Source organism: Tachyglossus aculeatus, chromosome 1 (genome assembly GCF_015852505.1).
Source record: "Tachyglossus aculeatus isolate mTacAcu1 chromosome 1, mTacAcu1.pri, whole genome shotgun sequence".
Lineage (NCBI taxonomy): Eukaryota > Metazoa > Chordata > Mammalia > Monotremata > Tachyglossidae > Tachyglossus > Tachyglossus aculeatus.
In genome coordinates, this window is record NC_052066.1 from 142,528,328 (window position 1) to 142,550,886 (window position 22,559).

A 22,559-nucleotide genomic window follows, 5' to 3' on the forward strand; every position below is an offset into this window, starting at 1 on the left:
TAGCCTCTACTCCTCGCAGCGGTACCGCACCTCACCCCTCACTTCAAAAGTGCAACGGAAAGCCTGTGATCCTGAACTGGATCCTAAGGCTTGTGTCACGTGCCCCCAGTGAAACGGCCAAAATTCAGTTTCGTGCTTTGTTTAAAAAAACAGTGATTTGTCACTCCCACGCTTTCTTTGGAAAAACAATTCCTTAAACCTTGATTTCTCTTTTGGTGCATTTTGGTGCCTAGTAGCGAGCTGGAAGATTTACTTATGGAACGGGCAGCTGGGCACCTGGGATAAAAGTGGGTCACCACCATCTCTGGGGCTCTTCCCAGCTCTGACCCTATTTCCTCTCCCCTCCTATCATTTGCACTCTTATCCCCAACCCAAGCCACCTCTTCTTGGACCTCAAATCTTTAACGGCCCAGGGGGCCACTCATTTGGAGATCCCTGGGTTGGTTCTGTGGAGGCTGGCATCCTGACGGCAGGGCAGCCGGCTCCAGGAAGCTGGCAGGGCTTTGGGGGACCGGCTCTGAAGGGACGAGCTGGGCAGGGTTATGAAATCCCCCTGAGATGGGCCCATTACCAGGCTCCCCCACAGCTATATGGGAAGGGCAGTTTTTGAAGTGGGCTGAGAGGAAATGAATGAAAGGGATACTGATATCAATCAATCAATCAACCGTATTTATTGAGCGCTTACTGTGTGCAGAGCACAGTACTAAGCACTTGGGAAGTACAAGTTGGCAACATATAGAGACGGTCCCTACCCAACAGTGGGCTCACAGTCTAGAAGGGGGATATTTCGCCCTTATGAATATCTGTCTCTCCCTCAGCTCGCTGTAGGCCGGGAATGTGTCTGTTATATTGTTATATGTATTCTGCCAAGCGCTCTGCACACAGTAAGCGCTCAATAAATACAACAGGCTGACTGACAAAATGTATATCTATGCCTAATGATAATAATAACTGTGGTATTTAAGCACTTTGTTATTCAATCAATCAGTGGCTTTTAGTGAGTACTTAACTGCGTACAGAGCACTGTACTAAGCGCTTGGGAGAGTACGATACAACACAGTTGGTAGACATGCTCCCTACACACAACGAAATACATTTGATACTAGTTTATAGATAGATGAACACATTTGTACCATCTATCAAAATGAGTGATACAGAAAAGGCTACATAACCAAGAATAGATAACTGCCTCCAAAATGTGGTCTTTCACAAAGTATTCATTTCCTTCCTCCTGAAGGTGTGAAGCTGAATGCAAATTTACGAGGGAAGCTCTTCAGCCATTTACTAGACACTCTTAGTAGTGGACACATCTCCTGCCCCAAGCAACTTGGAAAGCACCTTGGGTAACCATGAGGCGGGGTGGGACACTTAAAAAGAACACCCTAATTCACAGCTTCAATGACAGGAAAGCCTAATGTGATGAGAGGTTCTGGGATGGGATGCAGAAGAATAATAACATTAAGACTATTTGTTAAGCGCTTACTTTGTGCCGGGAACTGTACTAAGCATTGCAGTAGATAACAAGATAAACGGGTCAGACACAGTGCCGGTCCCAACAGAGCTCACAGTCTTGATCCCCATTTTACAGATGAGGTCACTGAGGCACAGAGCAGCATAGAGAAGCAGCGTGGCTCAGTGGAAAGAGCCCGGGCTTGCGAGTCGGAGTTCGTGGGTTCTAATCCCGGCTCTGGCACTTGTCAGCTGTGGGACTTTGGTCAAGTCACTTGACTTCTCTGTGCCTCAGTGACCTCATCTGTAAAACGGGGATTTTTATATGAGACCCACGTGGGACAACCTGATTACCTTGTATCTCTCCCAGCGCTTAGGACAGTGCTTGGCACATATTAAGCGTTTAACAAACGCCATCACCATCATCATCATCACAGAGAAGTGAAGTGACTTGCCTATGGTCACACAGCAGACAAGTGGGAGAGCTGGGATTAGAACTCAGGTCCTCTGGATCCCAAACCCGTGCTCTTTCCACTAGGTCATGCTGCTTCTATACAATGATAACAAATAATGACAATTCTGACAAAGCACTTCCTAGGTGCCAATCTAGAGGGAGGGGGAAAAAATCCCGTATTCTATCACCATTTTACAGAAGAGGAAACTGAGGGACAGATAATTTATGTTACTTGCTCAAGATGACCCAGCAGGCAAGTGGCAGAGCCGGGACCAGAACTCGGGCCTCCTGATTCCCAAGCCTGGGCTCTTCCCGCTGTCCCCTAACTTTTGGATCTGGCAACGAACTTAACTTACACTTTTCTGACTACTGGCTTAAGAAGTCATCCCAGATCTGGGAATTACGGAGGCTAAATCGGATCATTCACAAGGACGCAGCTGTATGATGAAGAAAAAGGCGACAGGCCAGCCCAGGAGAAAAGATGACCTGAGAGCGGGTTAGAGGCCAAAAAGAGACGCAAATAAGAAAGGTTTGATGATCAAAGTGAAAGGGATCCGCTTTTGATACCGAGTCCAAGGGAGGAGTTATTCTTCGTCATGATGTTATTGTCCCCTCTGAACTCCAGCAGCTGCAGTGCTGCTTGTGGGGGAGGGACAGGCCTACCAAAGCAAGAGACGAAGAGGACTGGCCCCGATTTTCTGGACCCCAAAAATGGCCCCGGCCCAAATTCACTGAGAGCTTCCTAGGATGCTGAGGATCTGTTGTTCTGAACCCTCTGATCCTGGGAATGAGAAGACCTGGGTTCGAATCCTGGCTCCGCCAGAATATCTATTTTGTAGCCTTGGACAAGTCCCTTCACTTCTCTGGGCCTCAGCTCCCCCATCTGCAACTTGGAAACTCATTAACTGTTCTCCTTCCTACTTAAGATTGTGAGCCCCATGCGGGACCTAATTATCTTGTATCTACCCCAGTGCTTAGCACGCAGTAACTACTTAATACCACACTCATTTGGTTCCGTTCTTCCCCAGGGTTCTCACTGTGTCTTAGTTTTCTCAAGTGCTTAGTACAGTGCTCTGCACACAGTAAGCGCTCAATAAATATGATTGAATGAATGAACGAACTCAAAGATGCACAAGTGGTTAACGGAGAAAAAGCACACTTGGAGCTCCTGTAACAACAGCACTACCTAAAACTTCCTCCTGTGAGGAAAGAGCGGGTTCGATGATCATCTGTTGTGGTTTAAGATTTGCTTGTTTCAGCCTGCTGGTTTTCTCAGTGCCTGGCCTCCCCATCTCAGACTGTGAACCCCTTGTGGGCCAGAGACTGTGTGTGGATTTATCCATGGATTAATCCGAGCAGCCAGTATGGTGCTTCACCCTTTGTACGCACTTAAATATCACTGATGGCTGCCATATGAACTGATTAGTACATTTATTTTGTTTGGGGGTTAGAAATCCACTGCCTTGAGTTTCCTACTTCCCTTCGAGAAGTGAATAAGGGGAAATGTTGACTACTGTTCGGTTTTCGGAAGGATGGCGCCGGTTGGACTTTAATCAAAATGAACTGTGCTCCTAATAGACACGGGTGGAGAATACGGACATTGCTCTCTTTGCACCAAGTGTTAAATGTGCCCACTTTACGGTGTCTGCTTTCCTAGTTGAAAGGTTTTTCGATGTGTCAGTTGGGCTCCGGAAACATGCTATATGCCTCCTGAGGAGATAAGAGGGTGCCAGGGCCTGCCCACAATGACCTTACAGTAGAGAAGCAGCGTGGCTCAGTGGAAAGAGCCCGGGCTTGGGAGTCAGGGGTCATGGGTTCGAATCCTAGCTCTGCCACATGTCTGCCGGGTGACCTTGGGCATGTCACTTAACTTCTCTGAGCCTCAGTTCCCTCATCTGTAAAATGGGGATTAAGACTGTGAGCCCCATTCCCTCATCTGTAAAATGGGGATTAAGACTGTGAGCCCCACGTGGGACAACCTGATCACCTTGTATCCCCCCCCAGCGCTTAGAACAGTGCTTTGCACATAGTAAGCGCTTAACAAAGGCCATAATTACATCAGTGAAAAACTAAATGGAATAACACACCAACATTACATATAAGTGCTACAGGTGAGATGACTTGTTGAGGCGAATGCCTCCTAGAAGAGGTGGATTTTCAGGAGGGCTTTGAAGATGGGGACAGAGAGGGACATGTTCTGGCAGATGTAAAGTGGATGGGAGCTCCCTGAAACCTGAGTAGTCTGGTGGATAGAGCATGGGCCTGAGTTCTAATCCCAGCTCCACCATTTGTCTGTTGTGAGACCTTGGGCAAGTCACTTAACTTCTCTGTGCCTCAATTCCCTCATCTGTAAAATGGGGATTAAGACTGTGAGCCCCCTGTGGGACACGAACTGGGTCCAACCCAATTTTCTGTTCTCTACCCCAGTGTTTAGTACAGTGACTGGTACATAGTAAGTGACAGATACTATGATTATTATTATTATAGAGAAGCAGCGTGGCTCAGTGGAAAGAGCACAGGCTTGGGAGTTAGAGGTCATGGGTTCTAATCCTGGCTCTACCACTTGTCAGCTATGTGACTTTGGGCAAATCACTTAACTTCTCTGGGCCTCAGTTACCTTATCTGTAAAATGGGGATTAAGACTGTGAGCCCCATGTGGGACAACCTGATTACCTTGTATCCCCCCAGCACTTAGAACAGTGCTTGGCACATAGTAAGCACTTAACAAATGCCATCATTATTATTACCAAGTAGTACTAGTAGTAGTACCACCTGTAAAATGGGGTTTAAGACTGTGAGCCCCACGTGGGATACGGACTGTGTCAACAGGATTAGCTTGTATCTATCCCCAGCGCTTAGTACAGTGCCTGGTACGTAGTAAGCACTTAACAAATACCATAAAAAAAATCTCACCTTCCAGGGCAGGCCATAAAGCACCAAAATTTATGGTCTAATATGGCAACTAGTTTTTGAGGAAAGAATTACCTCTAAAGAGGCACTATCCCACAGCAACCAGTGACTCAAGAGAATCATAGTCATTCAGATAACTATGAAAGCTGATTTCAATGGTGTACTGGGACATGCCGTTTTTAGAAAGCTTTGAACTACTTAGCAGGATTTGGTAAGAGAACGCTTAGAACAAATGTGTGGAAGAAAATGGTTCCTCTATCATGAGCAGAGATAAATTCCATCTGAAAATGGTCAGTTGCCCCATGAAAGTTGGATAGGAAGATGAGTAAAGTCTACATTACACAAGTTAATTAAAAAGGGAAACTTCACAAAGTAGTGCAATGACGGGTGTGACACGATGAAGAAAGGCTCCACTTGAAAAGAAGAGCAAACTAAAGTCAATTTGGGAGGGAAAGAATAAACCACAATTCACTGAAGGGCAGGGGCAGAGGAAGCCCAAAAGTAAACAATGTTTTCCGGCAGAAAAGTCCAAAGAGAGACACAAAGAAAAAGCAGCTGAACACGTGGAGAGCGGTGAGGCTGGGAGATGGACCTGGATGAGAGAAGAAGGTGTGAAGATCTAAAAATAAAAGATGGGAGGCTTGCTCATAGAACACTTAGGAGGAGAAAGTGTTGAACTTGAGTTCGGTGTTAATATATCACCACTTGAATGTGAGTAATAGCTGAAGAAGAGTCTCATTTTGTGAATCATGCAAAGAAACTGCTTTGCCAGATCACTGTCTGAAGATTGTGACAGAAAATTTAAATTCATAAGATGATGACAGATATGAAGAACACGTTAAAAAACAACAGGGTAAAATATACTGTTTAAACGATAAAAGATTTGGAATTTGGAATACCCTCTAGACTGTAAGCTCCCGCTAGATAGTAAATTCCTTGTGGGCAGGGAATGTGTCTACCAACTCTGCTATATTGCACTCTCCAAGCACCTAGAATGGAACTCTACACACAGTAAGCACTCAATAAAAGTTGTGCAGTGCAAGACACCACATCTTCTGGTGCTGTAGGTGAGAGAAAGCTCTCCCTTCATCTCCCTCTAATATTCTCCTTCTGAAGAAAGTTTGAAACGGTTTCCTGGGGAGAATTACTGTTTCTAAGCTTGTGGTTTCTAGGGCAGCCATCACTTCAGCTTCTTTGCACATAGCGTCGTTACCCAGACCCCTAAAATCGTGGCATTGCTCTCTGTTGCCATTTCCGCATGTGTACTGTTCCTAAACTCGGCGCTGAGGAAGGAGGGAAGAGTGAAAAGAGGGAGTAAATTCTCTGTGGGTTTGCTACAGCCTATTTCCTTTCTCATAGCTCAAGGTTACAAGTTGCAATACTGATTTCATCCCAATTAATTGCAGGAAGCATAAGGATGTCTAGTCAATCCACATATCTTGTGTGGGGGGGTGTGTTTATAAGGCATTTTAATCAAAATACTGGGGTAAACAAATGAGATGAAAAGTTGCTTTTTCTTGTATTACCTGCATAAACGAAGAGTCATAATCCCTGTAGGTGCTAGATCCCTTCTTATGGGACCTCTCTGTGTGTTCGATGTCTGAGTCAATGCTGTAGTCTGAACTGTCATCACTAGATGGGGAATTATGCTGTAAAAGAATAAAAACATTCTATAAAGATCATATCCAAAGAAGAAACAAACAAGCATTAAATGCAGGAAAAAAAGGGAAAAGAAAAACCTATATTCACCAAGTAGATTTACCCTGACTTGGGTACATATAGCCTTAAGTACTAATTCTACCTAGACTTTCCCAGTGGTATTAGTCCAAATTTGGGTTATCTCTAGTTGAATATTTTTTAATGATAACATTAATAATTGTGACATTTTCACATGCTTACCATGTGCCAAGAATTAAGCGCTGGGGTAGATACGAGCTAATCAGGTTGGATACGGTCCCTGTCCTACATGGGGCTCACAGTCTTAATCCCCATTTTACAGATGAGGTAACAGAGGCCCAGAGAAGTTGCCTAAACTCACGCAGCAAGTAAATGGTGGAGCCGGAATTAGAACCCAGGTCCTTCTGAGTCCCAGGCTTTCGTTCTTTCCACTAGGCCATGCTGTTTATCATCAGAAGTTTACAGAATTTGCCAGTAAAATTTTTAACAGATGCAGAAAGCAACCCATATTTGGACATATAATACATAGTTCATAATTCATAATACATAGTACATAATTCATCTTGTACTTTCCAAGCGCTTAGTACAGTGCTCTGCACACAGTAAGCGCTCAATAAATACGATTGATTGATTGATAGTAAGCCCTCAATAAACACCATGGACGGTGATGATACTGCTAGCGGGAACTCAGATTGTATCACCGATACTAATCAACCCACTATGGGCACGATCATGCATCGATTTAAGATTAAACAGATGACTGCCTGAAAATTATATATTCATTGCTACTTCTGAAATTATGACAACAAATGGAATTACGGTCCTATTGATAAGCACCCTAATCTTCAGGGAAACTCATTCAGACGAATAGAACCTCATACTTAGCCAAGAACAACCTACGGGAGAGTGACGTCATGGTTTTTTGAATGATGAATTTCATGAACAGTTTGACCATAAGATGACCACAATCCCACGCCAAACCAAAACAATAGTCCTTCCAGCCCGGCACCCTGACAACAGAACCAAAATAGGTTTGGAGAAAAGTATGATGGTCCTCTCATTTCACTGTTTAAGAGGTACACTGGGACATCCCCAACCTTTCCCTCTAATATCCTACTATGGCTCTCCTGAAGTTTAACCAAACTACTCTTGTTACTTCTGGCCTGCACAAACATCCTGTGGTAATGAATTCCGTAGGCCGCCACCCACTGTGTGAAAAATGTTCACTGTGGGCGGGGAATGTGTCTGCCAACTCTGTTGTATTATACTCTCCCAAGTGCTTAGTACAGTGCTCTGTACTGGTGAGTGCTCAGTAAATACTGTTGATGACTGTCAGTCTTGATCCTACAACCTTGAAGCTCAAAGTGCTGCCCTTTCGTCACAGTGTGTGGAATTTTGGGGGCAGGATTGTGTTCACTTTAATCCCTTCCCTCTGTGATTTTGAAACTTTTCAATTAAAGCCCCATTAGCCTTCACCTTTCCAGACTGAAAAGCGCTAACCGTTCTGCTCTGTTCTCACGGACAAATCGCTCTAGCCCCCTTATCAACTTGCTGCCCCTTCTTTACCTTTCTTAAAATGTGAAGAAGCAGCATGGTCTAGTGGATAGGGCACAGACTTGGAAGTCAGGGGTACCTGGGTTCTAATCCCGGCTCCGTCACTTGTCTGCTGTGGGACCTCGGGCAGTCGCTTCACTTCTCTGTGCCTCAGTTCCCTCAACTGTGAAATGGGGATTAATGGTGTGAGCTCCATGTGGGACGTGGACTGTGTCCAACCTGATTAGCTTGTATCCACCCCTGCGCTTAATACAGTGCCTGGCACAGAGTAAGAGCTAAGTAAGTAAAGTACTATAATTATTATGTGCTCAGAACTGCATTGGGGATTTCTGTGCATAGCTACCACATTTCTTCTACATCGCAGAACTTTGACTTCTGTTTTTCTCTAACAATCCCTTTTATTGGCCTTTTCGGTCTACGACTGAATGGAGAGAACTCATGACAATGACTCCAAGATCCCTTCCTCTGCGGTTTGGCTGACGGCTCAAAGCCAATCACTTTTTTTTTATAAGCCCTTATATGATACTTTGCATTGGGTTTTGCTTCCAATTACATAATATTTGTTTGCTGTGTGACCCTGGGCAGGTCATTCCACTTCTCTGTGCCTCAGTTCCCTCATCTGGAAAATAGGGGTTAAGGCTGTGAGCCTCAGGTGGGACATGGACTGTGCCCAACCTGACTAGCTTGAATCTACCCCAGCACTTAGTACAGTGGCACATATTAAGTACCTCGCATGAACCATGAAAAATAAAATCAATCCCAAAAAATTATACCTGCTGAAGCCAGTGAACATCGCACAGGTTTGGAGGCTTTTTTGTGCTTTCTTCTTCCTCTTGTCTCTTTCCCCCGGCTACAAGACCAAGCATTCCTCTCCTTTGCTCTCCTTCTCTCTGATTCTGTTTCTTCTCCTACCTCCTTTCTAACATCTTTACCTTCTCCATCTTCAAACTACACCCTCCCACCCTGCCTTACCTCTATTTCCCTCTCTCCTTCCCAATTCTGGTCCCAGGATTGCTACCATCATATAGTACTGACAAACACATCCCCACTCCGAGCACACGTTCTCCCTCCCACAAGCTAAACTCATACTTTGGCCCACATTTCAGCCAACAGAGTCCGAAGTGTCGGGCGGTCCCCAATTCTGGGGTAAAGAAGGACTGGGCGTTTGGGGTATGGAGGATACAGGAAGCAGGAGGAGGAAGGGAATATTGAAGTCCACCAAAACCTGACTGAATTCAGCTCTGTGCTGGCCTGACTTCACCCTACAAGCTCAGCTCCTGGCGGCTAGTTAGATCCCAGGCGCGACTTTTCAATTATGGCCCCAGAGTCACATCACAACAATCCAAGTCAACAAGTATGAAGATTTCTGAAGGCCACTGTAGGAAGGAATTTTATGATTACTTAACAACAGACATCCTTCCTTGGACTAATTCATACTCAGTTTGACCTCTGTAAGGTATAATTTACTACACAGAGAAACTGAAAATGAATTTTTAAAATGGATAGAAGTGCTGCACAATCATTCAATGGTGTTTACTGAGTACTTACTGCGTTGAGAGCACTGTACTAAGCGCTTGGGGGATACGTTCCCTGCCCACAAGGAGCTCACTGTATAGAGGGCACTCCACAGAAAAGTAGTAGCTCTAACTAGCAAAGAATATGCAGGCAACTTTGACAAAAGAACAAATGAAAAAGGTTAAGAAAAATGGTAAATTCTGGAAAATAATTAACCTCCCCCAAAATGGATCCTTTTTCATTGGAGAAAGAATTTTGGATTGGAAATTCATATTGTGCCCAATTGTCCTGTTCATGGCTCCAGAGGCCCAGTAATGTATTTTCCGGAGCCAGAGAGGAGAGAGTGGCATGGCCTAGTGGAAAGAACATGGACCTTAGAGTCAGAAGACCTGGGTTCTAATCCTGGCTCTGCACTGTCCTGCTGTGTGACCTTGAACAAGTCACTTCACTTCTTTGGGCCTCAGTTTCCTCATCTGTAAAATGGGGATTTAATGTCTATCCTCCCCCTCCCCTTAGGCTGTGAGCTCCATTAGGGACGGGGACTATGTCTAATAATCTTGTATCAACCCCAGTGCTTAATATGGTGCTTGGCACGTAGTAAGCAATTATCAGATACCACTATTATCATTTCCTCATCTCCTTATTTCAAAACGCCTCTGCTCCTTTCCAACATGGCGTTTCAATCCATACGGAGGGGACATTGGAAAAGGGAAGTCATAGACTTCCTCTAGACCCTAAGATCGTTATGAGCAGGGAGCGTGTCCATTAATTCTTGTTATATTGTACTCTTCCAAGAGCTTAGTTCAGCTTTCATTTGTTCAATCATATTTGTTGAGTGCTTACCATCATCATCATCATCAATCGCATTTATTGAGCGCTTACTGCGTGCAGAGCACTGTACTAAGCGCTTGGGAGAGTATAACAACAGACACACTCCCTGCCCACAACAAGCTAAGTGCTGTGTTCTGCACATAGTAAGCACTCAAGAAATAACTCTGATTGATATGTGCATTAATGGAATTATCAAAATTATCTACCCACCCTCTTAAACTCTGAGTTCCAATCTTGGAAGTGTGCATAACAAACACCTTCCCCTTTTCCTACCTAAGTCTGCTTAAAGATCCCAAAGACAGCAACCAGTTCAACCTTACATGTAGTGGAATCAGGTTTCCCTCTTTTTTTTTTGGCCTTTTTTTCTTTTTAATCGCTTCAGAAAAATATGTAACAATCCTTTATAAAACAAATTTTTTGTTTGTGACCCCGAAGTAAACCAAAGAGCACTACTTATGTAACCAAAGGTACAAAATACAATTTCCAACCTTATGTTTCTCCCGTCTTCTCCGTTTTGATTTTTTCTTTTCTTTTTCTTTCTTGCGTTTCTTCCTTGATTTTCTATGGGCTCTCTCCGTTTTCTGTTTATCATCCCCTTTAGTTTCCTGATGTTCTTGTGTTTCTTCAAAACCTGCATCATCTATTTCACCATCTTCTAACTCTCCATCTTCTCTGTAGAGGAAAAGTTTATTTTGCATTTTAAATCCCAATTTCTAAAAAAGAACCCCAACGTCATTTTCTATCAGAAAAAAAGGGCCTGCATCAGGCGTTTTTAAGGGCTTTTATTCCTTCAGAGTAAGAAGTTTTGTTACCTTTCCCCACAAAATTTTAACAAATAGTTGCCAACTTGTACTTCCCAAGCGCTTAGTACAGTGCTCTGCACACAGTAAGCGCTCAATAAATACAATTGATTGAATTTTTCAAGAAGTTTTGTTATCTTTCCCCACAAAATTTTAACCAATAGGCTGTATTTTTTACCAAAGGACCTTTTAAACTGAATCTTATACACGTGAAAATATCTGAGGAAACAAAAATTATAAACACAAAATGGAAATATTAAACCTCTAATCTTAATCTTACCCCAAGCAGAATCAAAGACACAAGCAAAACCATATACACGGAATGTACAAATTTCACCGTCTATTAATAAAGACCCAAGTTAGGGAGAGATGGCACATGTATATTTTTCTAAATAGAATTTGTAAAGGCTTTTCTGGATTCCTATTAATTGACACTCCATATTATAGGGAATTCAGTGATTCTATAGAAATATGGCTCCCCAAATAGACTTAATGTAGAGATGATGATACAGGCCAACAATCTCAATAAAAGGCAAAACGAAAATAACTCATCCTTAAAGAAGAATGCATGTGTCTTTTCAAAACATGCCAACCTCAATAAAAAGGATGCACACTTCTCGACTAGTAACCAGAAATATCATCATGAGCAAAAGGTGGGCAAAATGTCCACTACAGCAATCACCCATCACAATAAGATATGCACCCATCTGATGATGATAATGTTGCGCCCGTTTTGGGAAACTTAAAACGACAACTACTGTACTTAAGACCAAAGACTATTTTGTAAAGGACTCCAATACTGGCTCTACTTCCTCCATTACCCTGCCATTTCAACAGCAATTTAAATAGCATCAGTTTAAAAGCACCCATTTTTTAATGGTACTCGTTACGTGCTTACTACGGGCCAGAAACTGTCCGAAGTACTGGGGTGGATACAGGCTATTCAAGTTGGACATGGGCTCACAGTCTTAAACCCCATTTTACAGATGAAGGAACTGAGGCACAGAGAAATACATTCATACCAATATATTACTTTGACTGCTCTGACTGTAAAGATTTAACAGTCTTAACCCCCATTTTACAGATGAAGGAACTGAGGCAGAGAGAAATACATTAATACCAATATATTACTTTGACTGCTCTAATTGTAAATATTTTTGCTTGTCTCCTACTGGAATGCATGCTCCTTGTGGGAGGGAACACGTCACTTTATTATTCTGTACTTCTCAAGTACCTAGCACAATGAAGTGTACCAAGGGCACTAAATATTATTATTATTATTATATTAATATTATTAATTATTATAATTAATAATATTAATAATAATAATATTTCACCAAATATAGCTTTCAGTCTACAAAAGTTTTTCCAATACCGCTTCTGATAATAACTACGACACTTAGCTAAGCATTGGGGTGGGTACGGGCAAATCAGGTTGGACCCAATCCATGTCCCACATGGAGCTCGCAGTCTTATTCCCCATGTTACAGATCAGGGAACTGAGGCACAGAGAAGTGAAGTGACTTGCCCATGGTACCGCGGCAGACAGAAGGTGGAGCAGGGATTAGAACTCAGGTCCTTCTGACTCGCAGACCCATGCTCTAATAATAATGATAAAAATAATAATCATGGTATTTGTTTAGCGCTCACTCTGTGCCAGACACTGTACTAAGCGCTGGGGTAGATACGAGCAAACTGGGCTGGACAGAGTCCCTGTCCCACATGGGGCTCACAGTCTCGATCCTCATTTTACGGATGAGGTAACTGAGCCCCAGAGAAGTTAAGTGACTTGCCCAAGGTCACACAGCAGACAAGTGGAGGAGTCAGGATTAGAACCCATGACCTTCTTACTCCCAAGCCCGTGCTCTATCCGCTACGTTATGCTGCTTCTCTCTCCACTAGACTATGCTGCTCCTGATTATCTTAGTTGACCTTTCTGTATCAATCAATGCTATTTAATGAGTGCTTACTATGTGCAAAGCACTGTACTAAGCCCTTGGGAGAGTACAGAGAAGCAGCGTGGCTCAGTGGAAAGAGCCCGGGCTTTGGAGTCAGAGGTTATGGGTTCAAATCCCGGCTCTGCCAACTGTCAGCTGGGTGACTTTGGGCCAGTCACTTCACTTCTCTGGGCCTCAGTTACCTCATCTGTAAAGTGGGGATTAAAACTGTGAGCCCACCATGGGACAACCTGATCTCCTTGTAACCTCCCCTGCGCTTAGAACAGTGCTTTGCACATAGTAAGCGCTTAATAAATGCCATCATTATTATTACAATACATCATCATCATCCTCAGTGGGATTTACTGAGTGCTTTCTGTGTGCACAGCACTGTACTAAGCACTTGGGAGAGAACAACAGAGTTGGAAGACCCATTTCCTCCGCACAACAAGCTTAGAGAGCAGAGTTGGTAGGCACGTATTTCCCCACATTCAATCATATTTATTGAGTACTTACTGTGTGCAGAGCACTGTACTAAGCACTTGGGAGAGTACAATATGACACTATAATGGACATTCCCCCGGCACAATGAGTTTACACTCTAAAGGACAGAGTTGGTAGAAACATTCCCTGTCCGCAACGAGCTTACATTACATTCTCCAACTCGGTTATGACCTTCCTAAAATGGGGTGACCAAAATCGTACACTGTATTCCAATTGAGGACCAACCATGATTTTGATACTGCAGTGGCAAAGTTTTGGCTTTGCTTCCTAACTCCTTCCCAAAGAAACCTGGTGACTAAAAATACTTCATAATCATATACCTCAGTAAAAGAAAAAAACCTCTTCAGTGAGGAAGTCCTTTATATTCTGCCATGAACTCCAATTACTAATACATTGTGGTCATTGAATGTCACTGTCAAAAACGAACACTCAGAAACGATTCCACCAGCCAGAAGCAAAGCGCTGTTGATTTTGGAAGGCATGAATAATTGCTTGCTGCCTTTTAAAAGCAATATTTCCTGAATAAGGATCATCCTTCAAAAATAAAAATGATTCATAATTTAGAACTTCTGATTAAAAGAACATGACAGTACTCTCTGTCAAAGATACTGAGACATAGTCTCCTAGATGACTCATCTACCTCTAAACAGGCATTACCCCATCAGACTGTCACTTACTACACTAAATAAATCACAATAATCAGTCACCCAATAACAGGAAGGAGCTAATGTACCTCCAAAAATGCATGACCCGGGAGCAGTGTTTGGTCATGACAGAATGTGACTTGTCCAGATATCTTAATTAAAATGCAGTTAAAGCTGAAAATTCTGCCATCCTCAAGGCTAAGTAATACGTGATTGACCTTTGAAGATTTTTCAATCCAGATTGGAGGTGGCAAATCAGAATTCTCACCAACGGTACAGGTGCCACTTTTCGAGGGCAGGGAGGAAAGGGTAAAGGCATTTGGAGGGCGGGAGGGGAGACGGACAGAGAGGGAGCGCTTAGAACAGCGCTTTGCACTTAGTAAGTGCCTAGTTAATGCCATCATCATCATCATCATCAAAGCATATTTCCCTCACGAACCCAACCGAGGGACCCATCCGAGGTCAAAGCTGGCCGCTGTTCCTGCTTCTTCACAGACAACAGCACCTGTATATATGTATATATGTTTGTATGTATTTATTACTCTATTTTATTTTATTTGTATATATTTATTCTATTTATTTTATTTTGTTAATATGTTTTGTTTTGTCCTCTGTCTCCCCCTTCTAGACTGTGAGCCCACTGTTGGGTAGGGACCGTTTCTATATGTTGCCAACTTGTACTTCCCAAGCGCTTAGTACAGTGCTCTGCACACAGTAAGCGCTCAATAAATATGATTGAATGAATGAATGAATGAACTAGCTTCAAAGGGCTAAGGGGTTAGAAACCACTGTCCCGGGTCATTTCTGCTCTGACTGAAAACCCTCAGGTCTTGTCGGAGATCTAAGATGAGGCCCAGTCGGCACCCAGCTCCAACATCTTTGGGAGCCATTGCCCCGTTCACTCATTCAGTCGTATTTACTGAGCACTTACTGGGTGCGGAGCGCTTGGGAGCGTACAATATAACAGTAAACAGACACGTTCCCTGCCAATAATGAGCTTACAGTCTGGAGCGCTTAGAACAGTGCTTTGCACATAGTAAGCACTTAACAAATGCCATCATTATTGTTATTATTATTAGAGGGGCGGGCAGCCCCTTGGGGATGGGGGAACTATGCCCAACAGAGTTCTGTTCTGTTAGTTCTAACGTGATTTTTCTAATAATAATAATAATAACAATGGCATTTATTAAGCGCTTACTATGTGCAAAGCACGGTTCTAAGCGCTGGGGAGGCTACAAGGTGATCAGGTTGTCCCTCGTGGGGCTTACAGTCTTAATCCCCATTTTACAGATGAGGTAACTGAGGCCCAGAGAAGTGAAGTGACTCACCCAAAGTCACACAGCTGACAATTGGTGGAGCCGAAATTTGAACCCATGACCTCTGACTCCAAAGCCTGTGCTCCTTCCACTGAGCCACACTGCTTCTCTAATAGACTGCCACTGGACTGAACATTCCTTGAGGTCAAGGACGCGTCTCCCAATTGTACTGTACTCTACCGTGCGCTAAGTACACCGCTCGGCACACCGTAAGTACTCAATGAATACCCCGTCTGATCGAATAGAAGCAAATATTTTTATTCTACATAAAAACTGGCACCCCAAACAAAAATTAGTGAAACTTGATCAAATACTAATATGTGTGTGTTTGCGTGTACTCTAAAGTTATGTTGCCACACTAGAACGGAGACTTGGGATGTTTAGGAATTTGAGATATGATGATTTTAGCAGTTTCCCTGTTCTATCTCTTTAAAGAGAATAATTTTATATAAACCAGAAAATGCATGCCCTTTCCCTAAAATACATTTCAGTTTTCCTCTACTGAGCATACTCTATGGTCATGGCAACCACACAAAGGCACAAAGTGAGGCAAAGTTTTAGTTCTCTTCATTTGTTGATGAGTAAATATAACTACACGGACCACTGTGGATACATCTGCTTCAAGGAAGAATTAGAAGAAAAATGACTACTCACATAAGTGCAAAATAACCACTGGGGAAAAACAAAGCGTAATGATTATATCCCTATCTAACTACCTGGAAAATCTGGCTGAAAAAATTCCATTTGTAAGAAAACATGCCTAGCTAGAAACAGTAAGTAAAACAAATTGATAGTTAAAATTCTGCCCTCCACTCGACAACCTCTAACACCGAGAAACACACTCCCAACTCAACTGTAAATAAGTCAGAAGCCTGAGAGAGCGTCGTTCTAGCCAGAAGATAAATGTTTTATGAATAGATTTAAGCCTCAAATTGCATGAGGCCTACTATTTGTCCCTCTAATAAAAAGTCTGGATTATAAATCGTTAATTTCAAAACAAGGTGGTAAAACCTGGAGCCAGAAAAGTTTTCCTTTTCAAATGATAGGCACAATACAATGAGTTGGGTTCTATTTCCTGGATCTTTTCTCTTGCACACAAATTTCTCATTCCATAATCAATCCGTGCTTACTGTTTGCAGAGCACTGTACTAAGCCAACCCCTTTCCCACATCCTCCCCTGGCCTGGAACTCCCTTCCTCTTAATAATAATAATAATAATAATAATAATAATAATAATAATAATAATAGCATTTATTAAGCGCTTACTACATGCAAAGCACTGTTCTAAGCACTGGGGAGGTAATAAGGTGGTCAGGTTGTCCCACGGGGGGCTCTCACAGTCTTAATCCCCATTTTACAGATGAGGCAACTGAAGCCCAGAGAAGTTAAGTGACTTGCCCAAAGTCATACAGCTGACAAGTGGTGATGGAGTAGACCGAGGATAACTGGATCTGGGAAGGCAGTCCCCCGCAGACTGTAAGCTCGCTGTGGGCAGTGAACGTGTCTATCAACTCTGTTATATTGCACTCTCCCAGGCACGTAGTATACTGCTCTGCATACGGTAAGTGCTCAATAAATACCATTGATTGGGAAGTGCAGGAAAGAGAAAAGCGCTGGACATCTCTACACTCTCTAGTCCTCCCTCTAACATGAACATGGAGAACTTGAGGCTTGTGGAATGGATAGGAGATAGGGCCAGAAGTCGAATTTCAAGGCTGGCCTATTTTAGTAAGACAAAACCAGAGAATAATAATAATAATAATAATAATAATAATAATAATGGCATTTATTAAGCGCTTACTATGTGCAAAGCACTGTTTTAAGCGCTGGGGAGGTTACAAGGTGATCAGGTTGTGCCACGTGGGGCTCACAGTCTTCAGCCCCATTTTGCAGATGAGGTAACTGAGGCCCAGAGAAGTTAAGTGACTTGCCCAAAGTCATACAGCTGACAAGTGGGGGAGTCGGAATTTGAACCCATGACCTCTGACTCCAAAGTCCGGGCTCTTTCCACTGAGCCATGCTGCTTCTCTGAAGTTACAGAGAAGCATTCCAAACACATCTTAAAAGAAATCTCTTTGGACTGTCCACTTTTCTAGAACACAAAGCCTTTCCTGACACACACGGGAGAACATAGGCGGAAGTCTAGTGTACATAGGCAAGATCATTTCATCCTTCTGAAAGCGAAGCTTGGCAGATACTGCACTTGTTATTCTACATTAGCCCTCCGGTGAGATGAACGAAATCACTTTCCTTTTGGAGAATGACACCGAGACTAACAGTGCAACATCCTGACCACAGTGGAAAAATTTCAGACCTGAACCTGGATATTCCTGACTTCCCTGGATACACTGCCAAAGATGCTGGATTTCAGGGGTCTTTTATCATTTATGCCACATGCCGTACTCAAAAGCTCAGTTCAATCTTGCCAAATCAATAACCTTTCAAATCCTTCAAGTTCAAATTACCCTAATCCCCGTTCCATCTAATCTGTGTTCTAAAAAGAAGATAAAAACAGGATGTACAATGCTCAAGTTCATTATTTGGTTCATTTTCAAATGGGAGGGTCAATATCTGATATCCTAATATTAATACAGCTATGAAGAGCCTGGAAAAAGTCATGAAATGTGCTGATTTAACAATTTCCACAAAAATACATATTGTCAATTCTATGGGGTTTCCACTGACAATGTATGGATCTGAAAACTGGACCATGAAAAACCAGGATAGAAAGACCATGGGGTCTTCTGAAATGTGATTGCTGGAGAAGGCTTTTGCGAATGCCATGGACTGCCCGAAAAACAAACAAATGGACTTTGGAGCAAATTAAGCCAAAGTGGTCTTTGGAAGGCCAAATGACTCGACATATTAGCGTATTTTGGACACATCATCAGGAGGACTAATTCTCTGGAGAAGACGCTAATGCTAGGAAAAGCAGCTAGATGGATAAAGACCACGATAACGGAAGAAGCGTCAGAAAGGTTATGGATCATGGCAGAAGACAGGATGTTCTGGACAAAATACATCCATAGAGTCACTGCGAATCGGAATAACAACAACAATATTAATACAACTCTGCAAATCAGTGGCATTACCATACCCCATCAGCTTTAAGGAGGCAAGGTGAACGTAACAAGACATTTGTTCATTCTTTTAAAAAATGGGAGATTTGCCCACTCTAGACATTTTAATGTTCCAAATGACTAATGCACAGGATGCTTCAAGCCCCAGGAGGGCAAGTTTCTAATTCTCCATTTCCCTAAGCAATAGCTTTCAGTTATCTTCAAGAAGTATGAAGAGTTGACTAGCCAAAAGATATCATTATTTTTCTTCCCTGAACTATTTCTTAGAAAGGAAATCTTGTATGAGTAATTGGTTTCCCCACAATCTACAGAACGCTCTCTCAACTACACCCGATTTAGAAAGGATCACACAGCTAGAAGGGATCTCCAAAAATGATCTGGTCCAAGCCTTGCCACTGGAGAGGAGAATCTGGGATGGATGTTTATTTCTTTTTCCATCTTCAAGAACAGTGTCCACCTATTCCAACATTTTCACCCCAGTATCAAAAATTATCTCATACATTTATTCAAACTCTCTTCAGCTGTAATTTAAATCTATTTCCCCTGGCTCTGTTCTATATGGACAAGGAGATCTGGTCAATGTCCTCCTAACACCCCAACTTGGATTGGAATGGTTGCTAAATTCCCCTATCATCTAGCCAAAATGTCTCTGGCTGTGCCCATTTCTAGCTCCCCCAGACGTACTAGAACCCCAACTTCCAAAACACTTCAGGCTTGTGGAAAGGTGGACGGGGTTTAAGATGGACAGACATGAACTAACCTAACTCCAGGTCTATACAACTCCTCCCCAACCTGGGCCCACAGGTTGATCCCGGGTTTTACCATTTGACTGTCTTTCCTTTTTCCGGACTGCCTGAAATTTGCCCCCTAAAAAACTATCTCTTGCTACCCAATCACTTTTCTAAACTTATTCAAGTCACTTTGAATTGTATGCCTTACTTCCAAAGTGTTAGGAACTTCTCCCAGTTTAGTATCATTTGAAAGGAGAATTCCTGGACACACTCTCAGTTCCTTGGCACCTTTGACACTTGGAAAATGGGACTGCTCTCCAGCCCTCCGTTGGGAAACAAACTCGTGAACAAGCAATTTCTGCCCATCTGATGAAGCGATGACGAGGTGGGCAGGAGCACTATGACGCAACAAATAACTTTATGACGGACTTTCAAAAATAATACGGCAATGTACTGTTCCATATGAAGGTGATGTTAAAGCCATCAGCTTTCTTGAGCGATGCTTTTTAAAATTTTTCAGAAAAGCAGTTGGGGCTGAAAGCCTTTAAATCCCTGCAGGCAAAAAATGTGCCAGGCTATTACCTATTTCCTCTCCTATATCCATCAACGAACCACTGTGCTAGTCAAACCACATTCTTCCGATTTCCACAACAAATGACCCTCGCATGGAAATAGGTTTCTGAATGAAGCAATTTGAGACCAATGCTAGCAATGAAGATCTTAGGCCAAAACAAGTCAAAATCGCAGAGCAAACTGAGAAAATGATCTTAATTAAATATTGCCTTTAATATGTCACCATGCTTTAAAGCCCCAAACTGACCTAGGAAATTTAACCCTTGAACAAAATTTAGCATTCTCCGATACAGGGCTCTGAAAAAACAAATGACCCACAGGATATGCACTTTGAAACTATCTTTTGAGGACCAACAATTATATTCTTAAGTTTATTATAGGGCATAAAGTGTTTCACAATGAGTTTACAACTTGGGATGGCACTGGTTTTAAGAAACAGTTCCCCAGTTCTGCCTTTGAATATGGAGAGATTGTGCTGAGGAAGGAAATTCCTGCAGACTTAATTGAGGATGAGGGGGAATAAGAGGAGGAAAGAAAAAATTCCACTCTGTGTACAGCAGTAAGGTTGTTCACTGAACGCTTTTAGGGACATATCGATCATGGTGCCCATCAATCAATCAATCATTGGTATTGACGGAGCGCTTGCTGTAGGCAGAGCACTGTACTAAGTGCTTGGGGGAGGACAATACAATAGAGGTGGTAGACACGATCCCTGCCCACAAGGACTGTACAATCTAGCTCCTCCCAAGTGTATTGTTCTACTGTATTCTCCCAAGCGCTTAGTATAGTGCTCTGTACACAGTAAGCGCTCAATAAATATGATTGAATGAACGAATAAAGGGGTGGCCAGACATTAAAGTGACAGATAGAGGGTGATTTCGGGGGAGCTATCGAGGATGGACCTGGGGTGAAGGTTGACATTCTCAGCAACTGCTTCTCTGGTACCAGTAAGAACATTTGCCACACATATCAGAAAGATACGTAAACGGCGGGCGGGTTGTGGGGAGCACAACGTCTGGCCGTTGCCTGGGAAAAAATTATTTGCTCCCTTCAGCATAAGGCCTATAGGACCAGTCAGTCAGTTGTACTTTCTGAGCGCTTATTGTGTGCAGAGCTCTCGGGAGAGTACAACGGAACAATAAACACACACATTCCCTACCCACAGGCAACAGGAAAAGGGAACAGAAAGAAGTGCTCCTCCAGTCCTCAATTCCAATGACAAGTAGTTTGCATGAGGAAAATGGGAAGCGATATTATAAAATTTCCCAACAGAATTTTCCCTGCTGCCTGCAACAGTGTTTGGGTTCCCACTTCTCGCAGCAAAAAGAAAAAGGATGAATCTATGGCCAAAACAGGTTCCGGCCACCAGCTAGGCCTTCCTCAGTGTTTGGATCCTCAACTCCCGGGTGTCACCAAGCTCCAACCTCCTGGAGGGGCCCTCGTGGTAGTAGGGAGAGCTGGGTTTTTTTTTTAACCTCCGGGTTCGATTCCTTGCTATCCAAGGTTCATTCACGCTTTGAACCGAAGAACAGACCAGAGATCTCCGCAAAGACAAAACATACAAGCTGAAAAGCCAGGAATGGCAAAGTAGCACAATAGTCTAAAAGCCCCCCAAAATTGCTAGAAATGCATTAAGAAAGGATATCCCGATACCTACGATCATAATTTGAATGAACTGATATTAGACGTGAGCCAGAAGCTCAGCAAAAACGGAGCTTTTGAGAACTCTGAAGCTTTTCAGATGGGGAGCCCCCCGAGGGACAAGGACTGTACCTAACTCCTACCTGTGCACTCTTTCCCAGTGCTTAGTACAGTGCTCTGTACGCAGAAAACGCTACTATTTCTACCACTGAGTCTTGATCTGGGAACAGTACTCTAGCATTCTGGCTCTATTTGTATTAGTAGAAATGACACTGAAGTGAATCCAAGTCTAGAGGAGTTAAACCTGCCCTGAACGATCTGAATTGGACGGCTTCCGACAGATTTACTTGGGAGGGGTTTTGCGTGCAGGTGTTATGTTCTTGAAGAACTTTGAATTAAGGAGTTCCATCGTAGTATCTGTACCTTGACATACTATCAAGTGATTTCATGCACACGGCGCTATGCCTTTGCCAGTTCCGAGCTTATGCGCCCAATTGTTTCTTCACCATGTTCTATCCAGACACATAGTCCCTGTTGGGAGAACTCTGCCTAATTCTTCCACAGCGTTCTAGCCAAAACGCACAATGACGATATGTGTTACGGCAGAACTGACAGTAAAATTCTCTGTGACGAACAGAAGATCCCGAGATTCGTTTCTGTAGTCAGTAGGGAATTATTGGCCTAGGAGAGGCCCAACTCTTAGACCAGTGAGCATCTAATTTGAATATTATCTTTGGAAACTATAATAAACGGTCAAATCCTAGAGAAATAGGTGCCAACTTTTTCTTTTATTTAACAAATACACACCAAAATCAATGCTGATCAATGCTTTTGAATTTTTACTGTTGAAAAAAACTTGTAGTGATTAACGTAAAGCCCCAACAGGGCATCTAGAAAAAGTTTGATGTTTTAATGATGAATTCTGTGGACATTCTATGTTCAA

The 22,559-nt window shown here is 42.9% G+C and overlaps 1 protein-coding gene across 3 annotated transcripts in view; it reads right to left on the bottom strand.

The window, feature by feature from the left end:
- The window catches only part of ZC3H6 (zinc finger CCCH-type containing 6), a 62,355-nt gene that overhangs the window by 29,357 nt on the left and 10,439 nt on the right, over positions 1-22,559 (bottom strand). For 2 of the 3 annotated variants that reach the window (XM_038764085.1, XM_038763987.1), the window contains exons 2-3: positions 10,879-11,062; positions 6,340-6,462 (exon numbers count right to left, since the gene is read on the bottom strand). In XM_038764085.1, the coding sequence (XP_038620013.1) occupies positions 6,340-6,462; positions 10,879-11,062 (307 nt within the window). Of the gene's footprint in view, positions 1-6,339; positions 6,463-10,878; positions 11,063-19,610; positions 19,699-22,559 lie in introns of those variants that run through there. The other variant, XM_038763998.1, reaches the window with a different exon arrangement.